The sequence below is a fragment of the Haematobia irritans genome, chromosome 5 (assembly GCF_050003625.1).
Source record: "Haematobia irritans isolate KBUSLIRL chromosome 5, ASM5000362v1, whole genome shotgun sequence".
Classification (NCBI taxonomy): domain Eukaryota; kingdom Metazoa; phylum Arthropoda; class Insecta; order Diptera; family Muscidae; genus Haematobia; species Haematobia irritans.
The window spans coordinates 66,348,589-66,374,139 of NC_134401.1; the positions used below are offsets into that span (position 1 = coordinate 66,348,589).

Consider the following 25,551-nt stretch of genomic DNA (forward strand, 5'->3'; position numbering starts at 1 on the left):
ATTAATCGGGCTGCCACCTAACCTAAAGTAATCGTGAAAAATGACGATTTTAGCGGCTAAAGGTGGGTATTATGTTCGAGTTTAGCCGCTAAAAACGTCATTTTTTCACGATTACTTTTCTTTAATAATCCATTTTAAGGAATACAAACTTCGTGAAAATTTGCTTTGTGCTTTTCCCCATCAAGTTATAATAAAATTTACAACAAATATGTATAATTTCATGCATTTTTCTTACTGATTTAGTTTTCACTTTAGCGATTTTAGCGGCTAAACTCGAACTTAATACTCACCTTAAACTCGAACTTAATACCCAACTTTAAGGTGGGTATTAAGTTCGAGTTTAGCCGCTAAAATCTTAATTTTTTCACGATTACTGTTTAGCGCTCAATCTAATTCCTATTTTTTGCCTTTCAAATGAGAAGACGATATATAAAAATTCGGTTCAATATTTACAAATTTTTATTGAGTAAATTACTTAAAATTATTCACTTATAATTGTTAGAAAATTCATTATTCATTATTAACAATAACAATTCAAAGTGCAATAATTCATTGTGATAAAAAATTCAATGTGCAATATAAAAGAACTTGTGCAATATTAGATATAGTCGTAGATTTAGGTTAAACTTGTGCAATATTAGAAATAATCGTAGGTTTAGGTTCAATTCAAAATAGATTTAGATTAATTAGTTTTAGATTAGATTATTTATGTGTCTTTGGTTGTGTCCAGCACTTTCACTTCGTTGTTGTAGGTGTCCATCACTTTCGTTTATGTTTGTTGGGTCACTTTGTATAAACGTCTTCCTAGAAAATCTTTGTTTTATTTCTGTTGTTTGTTCACTAAATGTTTATTGTAAAAAATATATAAATTCATAACACAAGGGCACTTCACGATATTTTACTTGACGGGGGGAGCAGAACGTGGGAAAACGATTTTAGTTGGACGACGCGCGAGATTCAACTAACTTCATTTGATCATTTGTCATTGTTTGGAATCTTCCCATTAAACGGAGTTTTTCCAATCATTATTCCAAACATTCCAAATAAACAAATGAAGGACAAAAGGAAATTTCGAGAAATGAAGTTGTCCGCCATGTACAGTGGAACCCACACGTATGAATCCACAGTGGAACCCATATGTGTGAATCCCCTGTTCAAATGAACTTTGAACATTCTGCCCCCCCAGTGACCAAGTGCTGCTCTTACCTTACTCTCGGAGTGTCACCGTGTTTGTGGGTCCTGCAAATATGTATCCCAAAAGTGTTTTTTGGGCGTACACTTCCCCAAGGTCTGTGAGGGATATGTCCCGCCGCCTGAGATACGCAAACACGTCTCCACCAATTTCCAAATCTATTGGATCATTTGATCGAATATCCCGGTCAGCCATTGGATGTGGAAAGCCTACACTTGGGTCCTCTAAGATCGCCTCCGAATATACTCGCCGGGGTAAATCCCTAGTCACGACAGCATCCACCTTGAATATCGTCTGCTGACTAGGGTGTCTAGATTGCAGAGCGATCCTCACCAGCCGATGTTCCCCCTTTCGAATTATGGGAAATCCAAATCTTGTCACCACTGAATACGCTATGCGGGAGATTGGGGCGGATTGGCACAACAAAACCCGAACTTCACGCCAACGCTCACAGTCAGTATCTGCCACCTTCACCACCGCCGTCGGTAAAAATACATTAGAACGGTGATACGGCAGTTCGACTTCGGGCATCATTTCCTCGGCATTGCCTTGGATCAGCGGTATTTGTGGCGAAGGTACTCCCAAGACAGGTTCAAGTTGTGGAGCACCATGAAGCAGGGTATGGTGCCTGATCCTGCACTCTCGGCATCCCGTCACAACTGGGCAATCAGGTGCCAGGTGGCTCCTGGCCAAGCAATTTCTGCAATATCCCCTCCTTTCCACAGCTTCATACCGTTGGAAAGGGGTATATTGCAGGAATCGCTGGCATAACCGCAGCGCATGATCTTCCTGACACAACCCACAGGAAAATTGCCAGTTTGGATGGCGACGCCGAGAGGCAGATCTACTGGGTCTTAACGGGTTTGCTCGTCGCTGAATCCGCAGTGTGGGTCTTGAGTCACGTACTGGTGAGGGGTCGGGTTGTGGTAGATAAGCAGCCATTTTCTGAAAGTGAAATCTCGTGAGTACCGTATTTTTGATATAAACATGTAATGGGCTATTGATTGTTCGAAAACAACTTAATAATTTTAACTATGGGTCTAGTAATTACACCGTTGACGGTCCTCACGTCTACAACCCGGACATTCTGATCGGATCCCAAATAAGTCTTTTCTATACGACCCAACTTCCACTCACTAGGAGCTACTTTTTCATCTTTAATAACTACTAGATCGTTTTCCTGAAGGTTAACAGACGGTCGTTTCCATTTATAGCGACGGTGAAGTTCATTCAAATATTCAGACTTCCATCTAATACAAAAGTTTTGAGAAATAATGCGAAGTCTCTTCCAACGATTTACTAAATTTACGTCCTCACTTGACAAGTCAGGTTCTGCAGGAGTTAATAACGACGATCCTACCAAAAAATGTGCCGGGGTTAAAGGAGATAAATCATTTGGGTCTTCGCTTGCTGGACTTAGGGGTCGAGAATTGAGGCAAGCTTCAATTCTGGCCAATATTGTAGACAATTCTTCAAATGTGAAATGCATTTGAGGCATACATTTCTTTAAATGGGACTTAAAGGATTTTACACCAGCCTCCCATAACCCGCCCATATGTGGAGCCCCGGGAGGTATGAAGCTCCACTCTAAATTCTGATGGAAGTTATCGTGAGTGACACGATCTTTGAGCGACTTCATGAATTCTAACCTATCCTTTTTGACGAGCTCCGCTGCTCCTACAAAGTTAGTCCCGTTATCAGAGAAAATTTTCGAAGGGCAACCGCGTCTGCCTATAAATCTGGCCAAAGCCGCCATAAACGATTGGGTCGACATATCACTAGTGGCCTCAAGATGAATGGCCTTTGTTGAAAAACATACGAATATGCAAACATAACCTTTAGTAATGAGGCAAGCTCGCCCAGTGAAATTTTTGATGCTAAATGGGCCTGTGAAGTCTACTCCGGTATGGGTAAAGGGTCTTGTCAAAGTTGTGCGTTCGGGAGGCAACGAAGCCATTATTTGATTTTGTGTCTGGTGTCGATGCACGATGCATGATCGACAGTTGTGTATTATCTTTTTAACTAAGGGTTTTAATCGAAATATCCAAAATTCCGCCCGTATAACTCGGGTCATGAGCTGGTTCCCTCCGTGCAAGGTAACTTTATGAACAAATTCAACATACAAATGTGAGAAGCGAGATTCATGAGGTAAAAGTATTGGGTGTCGTTCGTTATAGCTAAGAGCTGGTGACTGATCGAGGCGTCCATTAGACCTAATTATACCCTTGGAATCAATGAATGGGTTCAACGGTAGGAGATGACTGTTACTTGATATACGTTTCTTTTGAGAGAGGGCCATGTATTCTTCCCGAAAGTAATTCTTTTGTGTACAAACTATAAGACGAGTCTTAATATCTTGTATTTCCTTACTAGTGATTTCAAGGGATGATATACGGTATTGAGTTCGATTTGCACCCGTGTTTCGCCAAAAACGAAGAACATATGCCAAAACTCTGTATGCGCGAGAAAGTGACGAAAACCGCAGTAAGGGGTCTTCTACAGTTGTCGTTGTTAGAACTTTAATTGGTTTGGCCTCTAAAGTTGTGTCGTTGTTAACTTCTTTATGTGGCCAACGGTCTTTGGGCAATTTGAGCCACTGGGGTCCCGTCCACCACAACTCGTGATTTTGTAGTTCATTTGGAGTACAACCGCGACTTGCAACATCAGCTGGATTGTTTTCTGAATCAACATGATTCCAATTTTCGTTACCTACATATTCAAGTATGTCAGAAACTCTGTTGCCTACAAAGGTACTCCATGAGCAAGGTGGTTTTTTAAGCCAAGCAAGAACGATTGTTGAGTCTGTCCAGAAGTAAATTTTAAAATTTGTAATTTGCAAGCTAGGGACTACGGCATTAGACAACTTTGCTAACATTACTGCCCCACATAATTCCAATCGCGGTAAAGATATTTTCTTAATTGGGGCTACACGAGTCTTGGCCGCTAATAACGAAGTGTATATTTTATCTTTATGTTCAATCCTGATATAAAGTGCCGCAGCATATGCGCTTTCTGAGGCGTCGCAGAACCCATGTATCTCGACCTTACTGGAGGGAGAAAATTGTATCCATCTAGGTATGGAAATTGTGTCTATGCATGGTGTATTCTTTACAAAACTCTTCCAGTTCATTCGGGTCATGGGTTTCAACGGGTCATCCCAACCTATCTGATCTAACCAAATTTGTTGCATAACTAATTTCGCAACTACTATAACTGGGGCCAACCAACCACAGGGATCAAAGAATCGTGCTATTGTAGAGAGTACATCGCGTTTGGTACACAATTCATTTTCTGTGACAATTGGAGCTTTAAATGTGAAATTGTCCCCTTTTACGTTCCAACGTATACCTAATGTTTTTGTTGAAGAATCCTCTGAGAGATCTAGCCAATTTATTGGTAAAAGAATATCAGGGTCTAAATCTTTTAGCAGAAATGGGTCATTTGAGGTCCACTTTCTAAGTTCAAACCCGGCTGAAGTTAATGCTGTGATCAACTCATTTCGAGAAACAATTGCATCCTCTCGAGTGTGAGCTCCAGCTAGCACGTCATCAACGTATAAGTTTTCCCTAATGATTTTCGCCCCTAAGGGATATTTATTTTTTACATCTTCAGCCAGTTGTAGTAGGGTACGAATTGCTAAGAACGGCGCGCAATTAATTCCGAATGTTACTGTCAATAGCTCAAAATCTTCCACTGGTTGTTCTGGAGATTTTCTAAAAAGAATTCTTTGAAAAGGGGCTTGATTTGGATCAATCATTATTTGACGGTACATTTTTGTAATGTCCGCGTTAAACACGTATTTAAAAAATCTCCATTTCAAAATTTGCAAAACTAAATCTTGCTGAAGGACGGGTCCAGTGTGGAGAATATCATTTAAACTTTTCTTATTGGAAGTGGGACTCGACGCGTTAAAAACCACACGAAGTTTTGTGGTCACTCTGTCTGGTTTTATAACCGCATGATGCGGTAAGTAATAATGTGGAGTTTTTGTGATTTCATGGGTCTGCACTTTTCGCATATGCCCTAACTCCAAATATTCTAAAATTGCTGAGTCATATTGTTTTTTAACTTCAGGGTCCTTTAATAATTTCTTTTCCATGCGATTAAATTGCGCCATGGCAATATTTCTTGAATTTCCAAGTTCTGTACAAGATTTGAATGGCAGTGTTACGATGTACCGCCCTTCGCCATTTCGACGAGTTGTATTTTTGAAGTTTTCTTCACAAAAGTGGTCTTCACTTGACCTCAAAATCTTTTTTGGGGTTTCCTCCACCTCCCAAAAACGTGTGATTATTTTTTCAATTGAAGTTGCGCTATAAAGTGTAATCTGATTTTTGTGATGCCTATCTTGTACGATGGGTCCACCAATTACCCATCCGAAAACAGTGCTCTGTGCTATCATCGAGTCTATTGATTTCATAGGTACCCCCGTTGAATATATGAATGGTCCAATGTCCAAGCCAATTAGCATATCAACCGATCGACTTTCAAAGAATCGAGGGTCTGCTAAATCTAAATTCCGAATGTCCTCAAATTGACATGATTGCAAATTACGTGTCGGTAAGCTTGAGGGTAGATTTTTCAAGACGGGCGCCCATACTTCTAAATTAAACGTAGGGTCAACACGTGAACAAAGTTTGAACACACAAGCTTTGGTAGAAGTTTCCGAAATGGTTTCGCTTAAACCGGTTACATGTACTAAGTTCTTTACTGTAGGTAATTGTAATTTATTTTTTATTTTTTCAGAAATAAAAGTTGATTGTGATCCAGGGTCAATGATAGCCCTGACATCATATCTCTGTCCCTTCGACTTGATTTGTACCATAGCAGTGAACAAAAGCGTTTCTCGAGGCTGCGAATTGGGAATATTTTCTTGAAGTGTCAGTGTCGTTATACTAGGAGTCTCAATACTAGGTGTGGACTGTATATTAGGTGATGACGATTGCGCTAGGGTGGTTAGAGCAGCCGCACTGGTACTAGGTCGCACGTACTCTCTAACCGTCTCGACTAGATTGGTAGGAACAGTAGCACTTGCGCTAGGTTGTACTTCCTGTCTACCGGTATGAACTAATGTGGTGAGAGCTGCAGCACTTGTACTAGGTTGTGCTGCGTCTCGGATGCTATGGGTCTTTGTAGGGTTATGGGTCTCGTTACCCTTATGTAACAAACTATGGTGTCTTTGATTACATTCCCTACAACTATAACGACTTTTACATTCCCGAACTCCATGATCAGCAAAGAGACAGTTGTAACAAAGATGATTAACTTTTACTATATGGATACGATCGTTTGGAGTTTTTTCTAGAAATTGCGGACAATCCCGCAAATAATGTTTCGCTTTACAAATTACACAAATTATTTGGCTTGTTTTCTGATTTGATGTTTTGTTAGATTGTGAATTGTAGTTGAGTTTAGGATTAGTCCCCTTAGGTTTTTGAAAGACATTAGTCTGGAAACTATTTACCCGTCTATCCCTTTTTTCAAAATCAGATCTAGGCTGATTGGGCTTTACAAATTGGGGTTTTATGTTTCCTACAGACTCCAACGTTTTAAACTTATGAGTTAAAAATTCGTTCAAGTTATTCCAAGTAGGAAGAATGGAACAATCTTCAAGGTTGCTCTCAAATTCTTGCAAAAATGTTCTAGGAAGTTTAGTTGACACTATATAAACTAGTATTGGGTCCCACTCCCCCGTTTTTACCTGTAGGGCCTCTAATGTTTGAGTGCAACTAGTGACAGTTCTCTGTAATTTTTGAACTGATGATGCGACGTCAATCGAAACAGTAGGCAAATTAAAAAGTGTCTTGAGCTGTTCATTTACTTGCATGCGTTTGTTTTCATACCGATTTACTAAATTTCTCCACGCAATGTCAAACCCCTCGTTGGTTAAAGGCACATTACTTATTACTTCACGAGCTTCTCCCGCTGTCTTTTGGGTCAAATGAAATAGTTTTTCTACTTTGCTCAATTTGGAATTATTTATATAAATAGCGGAGAATAAATCTCTAAAGGTGGGCCATTCGCGATACCCTCCTTTAAATACATCTGCTTCGCAAGGGGGTAAGCGTAATGTAGGGGTCATATCATCATCTAAAGAATTGCGTTTCTTTATTTCTGCATCTCGGGTCAATTGCTCTTCTTTCTGTTTTTCCGTGCGATCAATTATTTCAACATTCAGCACACTAAGACATTTTTTATAACAGTCGAGAGCATCTTTATAACGATCACGTAACTTATTTTTGTCGATTGGTGTTTCGCTTTCTGTAGGAACTCTATCTCGACATTCGAGATAAGAGCGCTTTACATTATCCCACAAAGAATCGAGTTCAACCCGGGAAGTTTGTAAAGAGTGAAGATCTTCACTGACAGCCTTAATAGAACAAATGCTCTCAATGTCAATTAGATCATTCACGCAATTAGCAAATCGTTCTGCTAGGATTTTCGCCATTATAATTCGTTCTTAAATAACCTTTGATCCAGTCAAATGTTCCAAGTCAAATTATTATCCCACTACTAGAAAGAAAGAAGTTCGTATTTCAGAAAAGAAGAGTTTTCTGCAACAACTATTTCCTTTCAAAACCTAGCCAAATTTGTTCCCAGGGTCAAGTATTCAAAAAATGTTTGGGTCACAAACACGAAACCAACGAGATTTATGAAACGAGAAAAAAGAATGTGTAAAAAAAATTCAATTCCAGATATACAGATATTTTCCCAGCGAAATAATCCAATTCGGACAGATTCGCTAACAAACGCTTAAGTATTTTTAGGTATCGGGTCACCAAGATAACAACAATGTGCACAAATTAGTTTTTCATCCAACTTGTAGTTGGGTCACAGAAAAAATGTAATTTCGATAAGCTTCGACCAGCAATAATAGGTTTTTACAATAGCAAATCACACACAAAATAGTTTTTCAGCCAACTTGTAGTTGGGTCACAGAAAAAATGTAATTTCGATAAGCTTCGACCAGCAATAATATGTTTTCACAACAACAATAATATAAAATACGAGTAAAGACTGATTTACGACAATTATATAAAAAAACTCATTCTCGTTTAAATTTATATTTAGTTCGTTTATCAAAAAAAATTAAATTTATTATAAAAAGTGTAAAATTGACAGTTAATTTTCGATAATTATTTTCAAAATATCGATTTAAACGTATATCATGAATTTCAAAGTGCAATCAAAATTTTATTTTATATTTTGCTTTCCAAAAAAATTGTGCTGAGACCGATAAACTTTAAACCTTTACTTTTCCTTAAATTTTGAAAACAATTGAACGGTAAAAAAAAAAAAAATTTTTTGAATTATTATGAAATTTAAATCGTAATATCTTTTTGTTTAACTTTTACTTTTTTTTTTTGACAGATAATTAATATTTTTTTTTTTTTTTAACTTTATGAATTTCTTTTTCACCGAAAAAGAACTAGAATTTTTCCAAATATCAATTCCCAGAATTCCCACAAATCACATTAGACAATCAGAAAATAATCACTTTAATTTTTCAATAAATTGTTTTCAATTCCAAAGTAAATTCTTGTTTTCAAAGAATGGGTTAGATTCGTTAAATTTTCCCAGAAGAAAAATTCGGGTCACTTCCCTTAAACCCAACCACAACGATGAAAATCCCCCGGGTCAATTCGACAAATCGTATTTTTTAATTGGGTCAAAAAGAATTGTTTATAAATTCCCACCACGACAAAAAAACCCCGGGTCAATTAAGGGTCAGAATTTGATATTGAGTCAAAGCTAGATTTATAAGCGAAAACAAAATTTTAAAATTATATATAAAGAAATAATAAAATAGAAATTTAATCAATTTTTTTTTTTTGATTAAAAAATTATGAAACAAATTTTTAAAATTTTCACGAAGATGAAAAGTTTTATAAAAAAAAATGTACACCGAAAATTTTAAAACCTTTCGCGAAAAATTAAATTTTATATTATTAAATTGTTTTCGAAAAATTGAATGGAAATAAATATTAAAAAAGAAGCTGTATTGGTACTCACTTTGCGATGTATTTTTTGTGGGTCTGGGATTGTTGTTGTTACCTGTTTGCGCCTTTTTGAGCGTCGTTTGTGTTGTTGTTGATTTAAATTTTATTGCTGGCTTTGGGTCGATTGGATTTTTTTTTTTGTCTTTTGAATTTTGCTTTAGCTTTAGTTTTTTATTGTACGTTGGAAATTGACCGTTATTGCGGTAATTTTTAATGTCCAAGGTTCAAACGTACAGTTTTTCCAAAAGTTTATTGTTGTTAATAATTATCCGACCGTACCGAAATAATTTGGGTTTTGAAAAATGCACAATTAATAAAAATTTTTTATTTTAGTGTCGAAAAATTTATCGTTAAACTTGGGTTTGATATGAAATTTTTACAAAAAAAAATCAAATTGATTAAAAGATATGAAAACGCGAACTAAAATTTTTTTTCCAAATTATTATAATTCTTTCCAAGTTGCACGGTAAATTTTTTGACGGTGTCACAATTTGCTATTAACAAATTTTTCTTTTTTCACTGTCACAAATTATTAACCAAAAACAATTTTAAACAAATTATTATTAGTATTTCACTTTTTTGTCTCTGTGGCCCACTGTGCACATTCACACACACATTTTTTGTTTGATATCAAATTTTGATTTGATTTTTTAATTGTTCACAAAAAACCAACGACACTATAGTTTGTAAATTTTTAATTATTTTAATTTGTTTTATTTTCTTTGTTGCACCCTGTTGTTGTTATTGGTTCTAATTTGTTAGTGGTCGGCTTGTGTTTTATGTCAATTGTCACTGTCACTTGTTTGTATGTATATTCTCAATTGTTTCTTTTCCACCAATTTCTTGGAATATTATTTAATTGTTTTTTGTAATTTTTTCAATAAATACCACCACAAATTAAACAAATCAAAATATCAAACAAATTAACTTTTTGTCTATTATTTTTTCCACAATAACTTTTTATATCAACAAACACTTAAATATTGCAATTTAATGCATTTAGTATTGTTTGTATGTACGGTTGTATGTAACCCACCCTTATTTTGGATGGTTTACTTGTACACGTATGTCTGTCGCACTTGCACTTGTACTTTTTATTACACAAATGATCACTGCACATACATTTGTTATTGTTTTTCACTATTATTAAATTTTATAAATTTGAAATTTATTAAATGAAGGAAAAGACAAAAACAAACTCGGTCACAAATTGGGTCACTGGTATTAATTTCTTTTTTGAGATACGTTTTTTAACAATTTAAAAAACACACTTTTGATCCGGTTCGCAATGGACCAAATGTTTAGCGCTCAATCTAATTCCTATTTTTTGCCTTTCAAATGAGAAGACGATATATAAAAATTCGGTTCAATATTTACAAATTTTTATTGAGTAAATTACTTAAAATTATTCACTTATAATTGTTAGAAAATTCATTATTCATTATTAACAATAACAATTCAAAGTGCAATAATTCATTGTGATAAAAAATTCAATGTGCAATATAAAAGAACTTGTGCAATATTAGATATAGTCGTAGATTTAGGTTAAACTTGTGCAATATTAGAAATAATCGTAGGTTTAGGTTCAATTCAAAATAGATTTAGATTAATTAGTTTTAGATTAGATTATTTATGTGTCTTTGGTTGTGTCCAGCACTTTCACTTCGTTGTTGTAGGTGTCCATCACTTTCGTTTATGTTTGTTGGGTCACTTTGTATAAACGTCTTCCTAGAAAATCTTTGTTTTATTTCTGTTGTTTGTTCACTAAATGTTTATTGTAAAAAATATATAAATTCATAACACAAGGGCACTTCACGATATTTTACTTGACGGGGGGAGCAGAACGTGGGAAAACGATTTTAGTTGGACGACGCGCGAGATTCAACTAACTTCATTTGATCATTTGTCATTGTTTGGAATCTTCCCATTAAACGGAGTTTTTCCAATCATTATTCCAAACATTCCAAATAAACAAATGAAGGACAAAAGGAAATTTCGAGAAATGAAGTTGTCCGCCATGTACAGTGGAACCCACACGTATGAATCCACAGTGGAACCCATATGTGTGAATCCCCTGTTCAAATGAACTTTGAACAATTACTTTTCTTTAATAATCCATTTTAAGGAATACAAACTTTGTGAAAATTTGCTTTGGGATATTCCCCATCAAGTTATAATGAAATCTTCAACAAATATGTATAATTTTATGACTTGTTTTACTGATTTAGTTTTCACTTTAGTGAAAATTAGCGGCTAAACTCGAACTTAATACTCACCTTTAAGGTGGGTATTAAGTTCGAGTTTAGCCGCTAAAATCGCAATTTTTTTACGATTACTTTTCTGAATTAATCCACTTTAAGGAAAACAAACTTTACGAAAATTTGCTTTGGGCTATTCCCCATCAAGTTATAATAAAATTTGCAACAACTATGTATAATTTTATGACTTTTCTTGCTGATTTAGTATTCACTTTAGCGGCTAAACTCGAACTTAATACTCACCTTTAGCCGCTAAAGTCATTTTTTCACGATTACCTTTCTTTAATAATCCAGTTTAAGGAATACAAACTTTGTGAAAATTTGCTTTGGGCTATTCCTTTTTTTATGCGTTTTTAACTCGAGCATAAAGCTGAGTACTATGTTCAGTTTTCAAGCTGAAACCCTGCTTTTTTCACGGTTACTTTTCTTAATTAATTAATTTAGAAATATAAAATGATTATCAATCAATTCATTGGATCTTTTCCATCCATTATTATTATGATAAGACTTGATAAAAATATAATAGTCTTCATAAATATTTTTGTACTTTTAATTTAGAATTTTGGTGAAAAAACCGAACATAGTACTCACCTTAATACCCACATTAAACTTGAACGTAATGCTCACCTTAAACTCGAACTTACAGGCTGTTTCTGTATGTCGATCGAGCTCTATCGATCGACTGAAATGGAAACAAACAGCTGAATTTATAACCAAAAATCAGCTGTTTTTACGCATTTCGGTCGATCGATAGAGCTCGTTCGACATACAGAAACAAGCTGTTAATACCCACCAAAGGCCTGCAAGATAGACATTATAATACATAGATGAGCCATGGGTGTCAAACTATGTTTGACAGTTCCGAAGATTAAGAATAAACGAGAAAAATAAGAGCACGCTTACAATCTCTTTCGTTTTCCTTTTTGTAGTTTGCCAATTTTACACAAAATTAGACCGTTTATGATGCACCAGAGGATTTATAAATAAATTAATATATTAAAAGTTCATATTTGAACAAAAAATTGTGACCAAACCCGCGAAAATACGAAATTTAATTTTGACCAGCATTGCTCTTTACGAACAACACAAAAGAAAATGCACGAAAATTAATATTTGGGACTGACTCTTTACGAAAAAATCAAAACGAAATGTCAGAAAATTAATTTTTGGAACTGACACATTTCTTTAAAGAGAATAGTGGATCATCTATGTATTATAATGTCTATGGGATGCAGTGCCTGAATTGCGACAGGGAGCAGAATTGGGAGAAAAACTTTGCATGGAGAAATGATTAGGTTTTTGTACGAGGGCGGTTCGAAAACTTCTTAGCCTATCAATGAAAGAGAATAGTTAGGTCTTCAAAATAGTGGTTTACAAGTGTAATTGCATCTTCATTTGAAGAAAACGCTAGCCAGCAAGGATCTTTTTTAGATTTGGGAACAAGTCACTGTGAGCTAAATCAGGAGAATAAGGTGGGTGGTCAAGCAACTCGTACTTTAATTCGTTGATTTTAGCCATTGTTAAAACACTCTTGTGCGCTGGTGCGTTGTCTTGATGAACAATTATTTTTTTTGTGTTGTAAGCCAGGACGTTTTTCTCGAATTTGTACATTTAATTGATCCAAAAGCTTGCAATAGTACTCTGAATTTATTGTTTTACCCTTTTGCAGATGGTCAATCAATAAAATACCTTTGAAGTCCCACAAAAACGTTGACATAACTTTACCAGCCGATTGAATTGTTTTTGCCTTCTTTGGGGCACTTCCTCCAGCTTCAGTCCATTGTTTGGAATGTTCTTTTGTCTCTGGAGTATAGTGGTGGATCCATGTCTCACCAACAGTTATGAAACCACGCTTAAAATCCATTTCATTTAGCTTAAAACGATGCAAAAATGCTTGAGAAATATTCATTCTTATGCGTTTTTGGTCGACTGTTAACAAATGCGGCACCCATCTTAGGTTAGGTTAAAGTGGCAGCCTGATTAAGATTCAGGCTCACTTAGACTATTCAGTCCATTGTAATACCACATTATCTAAAAATTCCTATTACATATGGCCACTTCTAGTTTTAACCGCTGAACCTTCTCGATTATTTCTTCGTTGAACCAACCAGATTGTTCCAAAAACATTAGCTTAAGTTAACGTTTTCCAGATCCGTGAAGCTATATGCTCCTAAAAGTTGCTTGCGCTTTACACAAAATGCAGGACACTCACACAAGAGGTGTTTAATTGATTCTTTTTCCTCCGCATCATGGCAGCTCATACAATAGTCATTATACTTCGCACCAATAGTTTTTGCAAAATCGCCTACCAGGCAGCGACCCGTTATAGCAGATATCAGGAGTGATATCTGACGTCTCGAGAACATTAGCATATCTAGTGTGCGGTTTAAGTTGAAATGGGGCCATATTTGCTTGGTGTCGTTACAACCCTTGCAATTCTCCCATCGAACATTTGTCATCATAACAGCTTTCTCACGCAGCATGAGCTTACAGGTAACTAGGGGCATTTCAGCCTGAAATATACTACAGTGATTAGGTAATCTTTTCGCTATTCGAAGTTCCAGATCATTAGAATATACTCCGAACCCCACTTGTCCATCCAATTTGGAGCCATCAGTGTAGAAATCTATATATTCTTTATTCCCCGGGGTCTGTGTGCACCACGCCTCACTGTTGGGGATTAGAGTCTCAAACTTTTTGTCGAGAAGTGGACTCGCCAAAGTGTAATCCACTACGTTAGTCACATCTGGCATTATTTTGAGAACCGAACTGTGACCGTAACTTTTTTTCCGACCACTGTGATAGCTCGCGCAACCGCACAGCCGTTATTGCAGCTGACTGTTTGGCCAAAATGTCTAAAGGCAATAGATGCAGCATGACATTAAGGGAATTTGTTCCTGTCTTGCTGAATGCGCCTGAAATACACAAACACGCCATACGCTGAACTTTATCTAAACAAGTCGATTTCTGAAGTGCCAGCCACCAGACTACAACGCCATATAGCATTATAGGTCTAACCACTGCCGTGTATAGCCAATTCACAATTTTTGGTTTTAGTCCCCACTTTTTTCCTATTGCCTTTTTGCACGAGTACAAAGCTACCGTTGCTTTTCTCGCCCTTTCTTCAATATTAAGTTTAAAGTTCAGCTTCCTGTCCAAAATAACGCCAAGGTATGTATTTTGCACACTCACCAAAGAGAATTTCAATACCCCCTAAGGAAATAGGCCTAACCGTGGGAGTTTTGCGATCTTTGCAGTACATGACTAATTCTGTCTTTGCAGGATTTACCCCAAGACCATTGTCTTTCGCCCATTTCTCAGTCATCCGAAGGGCGCTCTGAATAATATCTCTGATTATGGATGGGAATTTTCCCCTGACTGCCAGAGCCACATCATCTGCGTATGCTACCACTTTTATCCTTTTTCTAGGTTAACCAGAAGGTTATTTATAGCAACATTCCAAAGAAGAGGTGATAGAACTCCTCCTTGGGGAGTGCCTCTGTTCACATACCTTTGTATGTTTGCTTGTCCTAGTGTGGCTGAAATACGTCTCTTCATTAGCAGTTCGTCAAACAGCCTAAGTATACATGGATCAATATTCAGAGTTGTCAGTCCATTTAATATCGAGCTCGGATGGACATTATTGAACGCCCCTTCGATGTCTAGAAACGCCACGATTGTGTATTCTTTGACAGATAGTGAGCTTTCAATAAAGCTGACTAGTTCATGTTGTTTATCGTTGATATTATAATCATTCCTAGAACAAAGTGGAAAGGGTATATAATTACTTGTAACCACCATTGTACAGATGATCATATGCGTACTGAACACATCTTTCCTATTTGACTGATGCCCTTAGTACGTATGTGTGCATTCAGCCCTTGTGTTGTTTTTGTTTGCGGTTTTTTGCCGGTTAGAAAAGAATAAGTGAATAGTTATGTGTAATAAGCGAGTTTTTAACACGATTGAATGTCTCCCGTGCCAGTGAAATTTAAGGATTACAAAAGAAAAAATAGTTATTGAATAAAAATAAAACACGCATTCGAGAACGATTAAAAATATTGCAACCACCGTGAAAAGAGGACAAAAAAAAAAACAATTTACAAATACTTACTTAACTAAGGTCATTAAAATACGTACACCTAGAGAAAAAAAGGTTAAAACCAAAACTCAATTAAAATACTTACCTCTAATTATTGCACAGCACCCTAGAATATTGCACATTGTAAAGCAAAATAGTGAAAGAACTATCCCCTACACCCACACAAAAAATCGCCTCTGTAACATATACTCCCAAACATATTTTGCTTCAAGCATATACATTTTTGGGTATTGCCCAAACATTTATATGTTTGATCTCTTCAAATATATGATATGTTTGAAAGCATATTGGTCTAAACAATATATGTTTGGGCAGGCTAAGTTCCAAACATTTTGTATTTTTGCATCCAAATTCAATAATGTTGTCTTCCAAAAAACAATATGTTATTATGTGAACATATAATATGTTTGGAAGCATTTTGCACCCAAAAATATTATATGCTTAAAAAAAATCTCCCAAACAATATTGTGCTCAAAATTTTATTTATTTATTTATATATTTACAATCATAATGAATTATGAAAATAAACAAGTAATATAGGTGCTAACAACATAGGTTTTCGACCTGAATGCTCAAAATTTTGTTTCTGCCTAATTGTATATTCCCCCACATCTTTCTCACTTCCACGAGATTTTTTAGTTCTTAGCACCTTTTTCTGCAATACAAACATTGTAGAAGAAATTATTCAATTTTATGATTTTTTTTATTTTAAATTTACCTTTTGCCGGACGGGGATTCGAACAGCGGACCACACAGTTTGTAAGGATCAAAGAAGTAGCTGATCAATTGCCCAAGGAAAAATAAAATGTTAATTTTGTAATAACAAGCAACAACCACCAACTTAATTCAATATCGCTCCCTGTTAAATAGCTCCAAGCTACTAAACACATATATGTTTATAGGCTATTTCTAAATTAATATATGTTTGCATCCAAGCATATTATATTTACAAACATTTTATGTCCCAAACATAATATGTTCTAACATATTAACATAGATGTCCCAAACATGTTATGCTAGTTTATGAACATTATATGCTTGCACTCAAAAATATTGTGTTTAAAAATTTGTGTTCCAAACATATAATGTTTATAGCCAAACATATGAAAAACAGTCTTTTTTATCCGTGTAGTGAATCTTTGTACTTACCTTGTGAAACCTTACACTTACCTTGTGAAATTTTATAGTTATACTTACATTGTAAAACTTTATACTTATGGCCAGTTTCTCATCCTCCGATTAATTTTAACCGGTGGATAGACCTCCGGCTAGTAAAATTTTTGTATGGGATCAGCTGTTTTATCGTCACGACCAAAGATTATCTGATTTCCCAAGATATCTAAATTCTTCCCCTTTTTTTCTAATAGGCTCATGAGTTTAGGTTCATACATGTATGAGAGAGTTGGGAAAAAATGGGTATGATGTTACGAATCTAAAAAAGAAAAGAAAATGAAGAATTTTCAATTTGGTTAATAGGCCTGTTTCTGCACTCTTTTCATTCAACATTTATGCCAAAAGAAATTACTTCAAGTAAATTGTGTTTATTTTTATTTTGTTGAGTATTTATTGGTACCGTATCTTTACAAATTACATTGCCATATAAGACATAATGACTAATATGGTTTATTTATAATTATATGACGATAAAAATGGCAATTTTAACGGCTAAACTGGAACTTAATACGCACCTTAAGTCATTAAATCATTAAGATATGTCTATTACGCTCCCCGGTGTTCTTTCTACGTTAAGTTTTCTACAGTTTTTCTGAGAAAATAGGAATTTTTACTTTACAGTTTTAATTTTGGAAACACGCCCGTCGTAGCGGCCAATTCAAAATGTTTCCCTCTTTTAACTTCTTTATTTGTCAATTGTTGTTTTTTTATCTCTTTTTGTTCGTGTTTTTGTCTAAACGAAAAATTTTAGAGTCACAAATTATTGTACATTATTGGTCCCCCGAACACAGCTATTTAGGCACATGATTGTTACGAATACAATTTTAAAGAGGAATTGGAGAAAATGTTGCAAAGAAACCTTCGAACAAGCAAAATAGATAACGAACGTGTGTGAACCTAAAGTCGTGCACTTTTATCTATTCAAGAACAAGAGGCAATTTGGACATCTTGTTATAATTACAAAGTCTTTGGTCACGACAAATAATAACAAGACATTGAGAAACTGGCCCTTACCCTTGTAACTTATTCAACCTACCTACACCCTCACAAAAAATCGCTTCTGTAACATATACTCCCAAACATATTTTGCTTCAAGCATATACATTTTTGGGTATTGCCCACACATTTATATGTTTGATCTCTACCAATATATAATATGTTTGAAAGCATATTGGTCTAAACAATATATGTTTGGGTAGTCTAAGTTCCAAACATTTTGTATTTTTCCATCCAAATTCAATAATGTTATCTTCCAAAAAACGATATGTTATTATGTGACCATATAATATGTTTGGAAGCATTTTGCACCCAAAAATATTATATGCTTAAAAAAAATTCTCCCAAACAATATTGTGCTCAAAATTTTATTTATTTATTTATATATTTACAATCATAATGAATTATGAAAATAAACAGGTAATATAGGTGCTAACAACAAAGGTTTTCGACCTGAATGCTCAAAATTTTGTTTCTGACCAATTGTAAATTCCCCGACATCTTTCTCACTTCCACGAGATTTTTTAGTTCTTAGCACCTTTTTCTGTAATACAAACATTGTAGAAGAAATTATTCAATTTTATGATTTTTTATTTTATTTTAATTTTACCTTTTGCCGGACGGGGATTCGAACAGCGGACCACACAGTTTGTAAGGATCAAAGAAGTAGCTGATCAATTGCCCAAGGAAAAATAAAATGTTAATTTTGTAATAACAAGCAACAACCACCAACTTAATTCAATATCGCTCCCTGTTAAATAGCTCCAAGCTACTAAACACATATATGTTTATAGGCTATTTCTAAATTAATATATGTTTGCATTCAAGCATATTATATTTACAAACATTTTATGTCCCAAACATAATATGTTCTAACATATTAACATATATGTCCCAAACATGTTATGCTAGTTTATGAACATTATATGCTTGCACTCAAAAATATTGTGTTTAAAAATTTGTGTTCCAAACATATAATGTTTGTAGCCAAACATATGAAAAACAGTCTTTTTCAACCGTGTACTTACCTGATGCATTACCAATGAATTTACCAGTGTACATATCACATTTAAGTTATCCGAATAAACAAACAAAACCCTGAAGTTAATTATAGAAACAAAAGGACAATCTTTTAATTGGAAAGAACTTTACCTTGTGAGTAATAAACATTTGGTCCCTTCGAAGCCGAAAAAGTGCTCATATTACCAAAAACTTCGTACACTACAAAAACAAGAGGAAAAGTGATGTTTTGGAAAAAAAATCTGCTGAAAAGGGTAAAATAAAATAAAAGAAATTTTATTCTTACCTGTGAAGAAAAACTTACCTTCATAACCGAATTTGAAAAAAGGAGACATTTATAACAAAAATAAAAACCAGTGAGGGCAAGTAAAACTCAATTATCAAAAACATTGTGAGGTTCGCCAAGATCAAGGGAAAACATTGTGTTTAATAAATTTGTGCAAATATTGAAAAAATATTGAAATTTGGAAAGTTGGGGAAAAAAGTAGTATACTTATCTTGAAGTGCATACAAAAATTTTGTGTCAACATTACATAATCAACCACGCGGTACGGTCGTTAACACAATTACAAAACAAAATTTTCTAGAAATTTTTTGGAAAAGTTTTTGCATCCCGTTGTAGCGGTTTTTAATTCAGCCACAGCCAGTATTGGACACATACCATTACACTTTTCACACACACACACACATATATATATATATATAAATACATCTACATACAAAGTGAGTACAAGTGTTGTTTTTCGAATTTTGGCGCAACAGGCGAACGAAATATACTGGGTTATGTAACATGAAATCTCCACAATGTTTGATGAAAAGTTATTGCAATTTGACCCTGTATGTTTTGGATGTTTGACCTGCGTTTATATTTTGATGGAAAATTGTTTGACCCATTTCGATACACATTTATGATCCTAGACCCAGTTAAACATTTTTGAAATCCTTTCGAGCAAGAAGGAGTTAAAAAGTGACACAAGAAATATTTCATCAAACTCATTTAGAAAATAATTTAATCGGGGTTTAATCTCTCCCTCTGTTACTTTATGAAAAAAAATAGGTCTGGCGGTTTCTGGAATTTGAAAGCGAAAATTTGGTGTTCGAATATGTTATGAAATAGTCATTTCGAAAAAAAAGGAAATAAATAATTTTCTCTTTCGCATCACATCGCCAATACACTGCAAAAAAAGCAAAGTGACCTAAATCTATGTTGACAACAACCTGTTAATACATTGGAAATTGCTCAAGGAATCTCTTAATATTCTCTCGACCCTTTGCAATTTTCATGCATTCATGTGTGAAGATATTTTTTTTGTTTGTTTCTGAAGCATTGATTGGAAAGTAATTCTGCTGGTAAAATTTGACCTGTGTAACTTCTCATGAAATTGGTTTGTGGAATTTTAATGTGATACGTCTGCATCAAGGCATATTAAAGAGGTAAAGTCATGCAATCAGGTGACTAATATCGACATTCATCTTGTCAAAGGCTTTGTTTACGTTTAGTGGGTTTGTTTACATTCCTTGTGTACATAAATATTGCTTTTATTTACATTGTGTTACAATACAACAACACTACACCTACACAAAATGTCAACTTAAGTGACCTGTCATTTTAATTTGACTTTCTAAATATCATGGGGTGTACACACGTTTGCTCGTGACTTTACCATTAATTAATATGCCTTGCGTCTGCATGATAAAATCGTCATTGGTTAACTCTTCTCCTTTGGGTTGATCGGCAATTTTTCGTAAACGAGAATATTAACAAAATTGTTTCAAGATCATATATCGGAAAGTTTCAAAACCTTTATAAACTTTGGTCATATACACAATCTTGCTTGACTTTTGATCCGTGGGTTTTTTACGACTAAGTTCTCGTTTCCGTGATATGACACTTTGTTTTGGCATCCTTTATTGCTTTTTTGTGCTTTTTTTGTTATCTTCACGCTAATTCATGATCGAACTTGTCACTTGACGCAAACTTTCTTCCATTATACGGCAAGTTCATGTCTTTACGAATCTGAGCATAAACCTTCAAGTTTATACGTAAATTTAAGAAGTGTTTAACGATCGAAATTATATACTTCCCGTTTGCTTATCTTTGCAAAGTTTTATTTTCATCAAAATTTAGGCTTAAGATTGATATCTTAAGCAAGTTAAACAACATGGAAAAGATAATCAGGGAGAAATTTGCGAATAGCGTCAATGATTTAAATGACTTTGAAAGCATATATGCTGTTGCGAAGACTACCGAAAATATTCGTGAACTTGAAGCCTTGAGGGTAGAGGTTGAGACCCTATGGACAAGCGTCAAAAAATCATATCTGGACTGTCGTGATTATATCCCACAAGGGGATGAACAATCAATCGACAAGGTTAAACTTCGGACTCATTATAATGAGGCGATGGCGGCTTATAAGAGAGTGTTGAGTTCGATAAATGTTGATGTAATCGCATTGAAAGAACAGGTCGCTAATGAAAAAACAGAAAGATACTCAATTGAGACCCCTTCAACCAACATTGAATTCCCGCCAGTTTTAAGACTTCCTCCCTGTGATACGGATGTATTCCGAGGAGGATATACAGCTTGGCCAACATTTCGCGACCTTTTTTCTGCAATTTATATAAATAATTCTCGTCTTAGTAATGTTGAGAAACTTTTCCACCTGACCCAAAAACATCGGGGGAGGCAAGGGAAATAATTTCTAACGTTCCACTAACTAACGATGGGTTTACGTTGGCGTGCAAACAATTTGAAAGATCGGTATGAAAACAAAAGAATGCAGGTTAATGAACAGTTAAAGACACTTTGCAATTTGCCAAATGTTTCTGTTGACTCGAGCCATTCAGTTCAAAAGCTGCAACGAACAGTGAACACTTGCATACAAACTTTAGAAACCCTTGGTGTACAGGTAAAAGAATGGGACCCAATCTTGATTTATCTCTGCTCTTCAAAATTACCACGATCATTTCTTGAAGAATTTGAGAACTCATTGGATGATTGTAAGACTCTTCCAACTTGGAATAAATTTGACATTTTTTGATCCATAAATTCAAGACTCTTGAGTCAGTGGGAAATATAAAACCAGTTTTCAATTAACAAAATCCACATAAAAACGATGATATCCGAAACAAGCAAGATAAAGGAAAATTCATCAATGCTTTTCAAACTAATGTTTCACACAAGACACATTATTCGGGGCACAAGAATAAACTCAATGCTAAGTCATTTGCTACAAATGCGAATTTAAACAAACAAATTTGTCCTCTTTGTAAGGAAAATCATTTTATTCGGGATTGTCCGAAATTTATAGAGAAGACTGTAAATGATCGAATTCACGTTGTCAAAATTTCTCACCTTTGCTATAATTGTTTGTCTGCCAACCACGGCATTAAAGACTGCAAAAGCAAATATACGTGTCGAGAATGTAACTTGAAACATAACACCATGTTACATAAAGGAAACGAGACCCAACCTAGCGTTCAGAACTCAGCAAGAGACGTAGTAAGACCTAGCACTAGTGCTGCGGCTCTGACGACACAAATACAGTCCACTCCGACAATGGAAAACAACGTTACAACTTTGACCCTCCAAGATAATCGATCTTACGGGTATCACGCTAGGGGGACATTACTTTTCACAGCTTTAGTTCGAATTGAATCTCGCGGACAATTGTTCGACGCGAGCGCCATAATTGATTCGGGATCACAATCGACTTTCATATCTGAAAAGTTAAAGAACAAATTGAGTCTAACAACAAGAAGAAATTTAATACATGTTACGGGAGTTACTCAGATGTTGGCTGAAACTTCCACAAAGGTTGTCTATTTACTTTACGTTCTCGCTTCGACCCTAGTTCCCGTTTAGAAGTCTGGGCTCCAGTTTTAAAAACCCTTCCTTCCAATTTACCGTCACAAAACTTAGACTTAACACAACTTAGGGATGTTGCCAATCTTGATTTGGCAGATCCAAAATTTTACATCAGTCAGCCGGTTGATCTCCTAATAGGCATGGACATAGGACCCCTAATTTTTGATATTGAGACCCCTATGAAATCAATTGGCACGTTATTAGCCCAACACACTGTATTTGGGTGGATAGTTGGTGGACCTCTAATTCAAGGAAGTTTTAACGAAAACAGAATTTCGCTACATAATACTGTATCCATTGAAAATATTCTCACTCGTTTTTGGGAAGTGGAGGAAACCCCAAAAAAGATTTTAAGGTCAGAAGATGATGCCTATTGCGAGTTAAATTTTCAAAGGACTATAAAGCGCAATGAACAAGGTAGATATATGGTGTCCCTGCCATTTAAAAATTGTGAGGAGTTAGGAAATTCACGAAATATCGCGATGGCACAATTCTTCCGAATGGAACGGAAGCTAATGAAGACCCCCGACATAAAAATGCTATACGATCAAGCAATTCTAGAATACTTGGAACTTGGACATATGCGAAAAATATCTCCTCAAGAAATCGGAAATATTCCAAATTATTATTTGCCGCATCATGCGGTGATTAAGCCTGATCGGTTAACAACAAAACTTCGGGTGGTTTTTAACGCGTCTTGCCCTACCTCGAACAAACGTAGCCTCAATGACAACTTGTTTACTGGGCCAATTCTTCAACAGGAACTTGTTGTACAAATTTTGAAATGGAGATTTTTCAAATACGTCTTTAATGCTGATGTCACTAAGATGTACAGGCAAATTCTTCTCGACCCGAGTCAGACACGATATCAACGAATATTATTTAGAAAGTCTCCTACAGACCCACTAGAAGATTATGAGCTTCTAACAGTAACCTTCGGAGTTAACTGTGCTCCGTTTCTTGCAATCCGAACACTTCTTCAACTTGCGGAAGATGTGGCGGACAAATACCCACTAGCCTCACAAATAATACGCGAAAATCTATATGTTGATGATGTCCTTGCAGGGGCACATAGCATCGAAGATGCCATTAAATCCAGAAAAGAACTGGTTTCCGCTTTGGATGGCGCCGGTTTTCAACTAATGAAATGGACAGCCAATTGTAAAGACGTTATACAAGATTTACCCTCGGAACAGTTGCTGCCAGTAAATTGGTTAGATTTTTCAGAAGACTCGGCTACAAAGACTCTAGGAATTAGGTGGAATATATCAGGAGATTTCTTCAATTTTTCTCAACCCGTCTTGGAAGTCAGACAAAGTTACACTAAACGAGAGGTTCTGTCTGCCATTGCCAAGCTATTCGATCCTTGTGGGTGGTTGGCACCTGTCATTGTCGTTGCAATGTTAGTCATGCAACAAATATGGCTTGATAAAATAGAATGGAATGACCCTTTAAAAACTGTTACATTATTGAACTGGCAAAATTTTGTGAAACATTGTAAAGCTATAGGAATTGTTAAAATTCCACGATGGATTAATTTCAATCCTGCGTCCCAAGTGGAAATCCATGGGTTTTGCGACGCGTCAGAAAGGGCTTACGGAGCCGAGTTTGTCTACACACTTTTGGACTGATTCAACGATAGTTTTGGCATGGTTGAAGAAACCCCCTTGCGCGTGGAGTACATTTGTTGGAAATCGAGTGTCAGAAATTTTAGAAAATGTTGGGAATGACACATGGAAGCATATAGACTCCGAGCATAACCCAGCCGCCATTGCAAGTAGAGGCTGTTCGCCAACTGACTTAAAAACACACGCTCTATGGTAGCATGGCCCAGAGTGGTTGAAATTGCCAAGAGATAGATGGCCAACTGGCAAGGACTGGGGAGATACAAACTTAGAAGCCAAGGCGGTAAAAGTTTTTGCAATGACAACATACGAAGACCCTTTAGAAAGATTTTCATCGCTACCACGAGCATATAGACTTCTTAGCTATGTTTTACGCTTTTGGGGGAACACTGATGCAGATCGGTCACATTTGAGAATTTCTTCCACCGAGATTACAACAGATGAAATTCAAGAGATTAAACGTCGTTTAATAATTCTGACTCAAAAACAATATTTTCTCAAAGAATACACAGATTTAAAGCAAAAGGTAAAAATTCCATCCAGTAGCAACTTGTTGACTATGAATCCGTTTCTAGACTCTCATGATGTCATGCGGGCGAAAGGGCGCTTAGTCCAATCGCCGGTGTTGAGTTATAATGAAAGACATCCTATACTTTTACCGTATGATGCCCGCCTAACGCAACTTCTTGTTGAGTTTACACATAAAATTACAATTCATGGGGGAAATCAATTAATGACCCAAAGTTTGAGATCTGAATTCTGGATACTCAGGTTGAAGCCTTTAGTCAAAAAAGTTATTCCCAATTGTAAAACTTGTATTTTGTTTAAAAGACACACCCAATCACAAATAATGGCATCGCTACCTCCAGAGCGCACAATGCCTTCGAGACCTTTCACTAATACTGGCGTTGATTTTGCAGTGCCTTTCGATATAAAAACCTATAAAACTCGGGTCTGCCAAAAAACAAAGGGGTATATCTGTATTTTCATATGCTTTTCTACAAAAGCCATTCATTTGGAGGTAACCAGCGATTTATCGACACAATCCTTTCTAGCGGCTTTCTCACGTTTCATTGCTCGAAGGGGTTGTCCCTCATGTATTTATTCCGACAATGGTAAAAATTTTGTAGGCGCTGCGGAACTTCTCAAAAAGGAACGCCTCGAATTTCTGAAATCGCTACAATCCCAGACCTTGTTACAATATTCACATAATAATCTTGTTTGGAAATTCTACCCCCTGGCGCCCCCCACATGGGCGGTTTGTGGGAGGCGGGTGTAAATTCTTTAAAAACCCATTTGCGTAAATTTATACCAAGC

At 35.7% G+C, this 25,551-nt stretch overlaps 4 protein-coding genes across 5 annotated transcripts; 2 read left to right on the plus strand and 2 right to left on the minus strand.

The window, feature by feature from the left end:
• Positions 1-436: 436 nt before the first annotated feature.
• On the minus strand, positions 437-11,205 carry LOC142240649 (uncharacterized). 2 transcript variants are annotated; one of them, XM_075312356.1, is made up of 4 exons: positions 11,019-11,205; positions 9,206-9,353; positions 1,207-2,137; positions 437-800 (listed from the first exon to the last, which is right to left on the minus strand). In XM_075312356.1, the coding sequence occupies exon 3, from the start codon at positions 2,132-2,134 to the stop codon at positions 1,208-1,210; it is 927 nt and encodes a 308-aa protein (XP_075168471.1). In that variant the 5' UTR covers positions 2,135-2,137; positions 9,206-9,353; positions 11,019-11,205; the 3' UTR covers positions 437-800; position 1,207. The 2 variants fall into 2 exon arrangements, with proteins under 2 accessions (XP_075168471.1, XP_075168470.1); XM_075312355.1 differs by having other exon boundaries at positions 437-804; positions 11,019-11,203.
• Positions 2,190-5,309, minus strand: LOC142239757 (uncharacterized). The gene has a single exon (XM_075311532.1). The coding sequence runs from the start codon at positions 5,307-5,309 to the stop codon at positions 2,190-2,192; it is 3,120 nt and encodes a 1,039-aa protein (XP_075167647.1).
• Positions 11,206-23,145: 11,940 nt separating the features above from the next.
• On the plus strand, positions 23,146-24,240 carry LOC142239758 (uncharacterized). The gene has a single exon (XM_075311533.1). It carries the CDS (start codon positions 23,146-23,148, stop codon positions 24,238-24,240), a length of 1,095 nt encoding a protein of 364 aa, XP_075167648.1.
• Positions 24,241-24,532: 292 nt separating this feature from the next.
• LOC142239759 (uncharacterized) lies at positions 24,533-25,513 on the plus strand. The gene has a single exon (XM_075311534.1). The coding sequence runs from the start codon at positions 24,533-24,535 to the stop codon at positions 25,511-25,513; it is 981 nt and encodes a 326-aa protein (XP_075167649.1).
• The last annotated feature ends 38 nt before the right edge of the window (positions 25,514-25,551 follow it).

Coding starts and splice junctions, on each gene's coding strand:
- LOC142239758 (XM_075311533.1), top strand. CDS start 23,146: ATGCTATACGATCAAGCAATTCTAGAATACTTGGAACTTGGACATATG.
- LOC142240649 (XM_075312356.1), bottom strand. CDS start 2,134: ATGGCTGCTTATCTACCACAACCCGACCCCTCACCAGTACGTGACTCA.
- LOC142239759 (XM_075311534.1), top strand. CDS start 24,533: ATGACAACATACGAAGACCCTTTAGAAAGATTTTCATCGCTACCACGA.
- LOC142239757 (XM_075311532.1), bottom strand. CDS start 5,309: ATGGCGCAATTTAATCGCATGGAAAAGAAATTATTAAAGGACCCTGAA.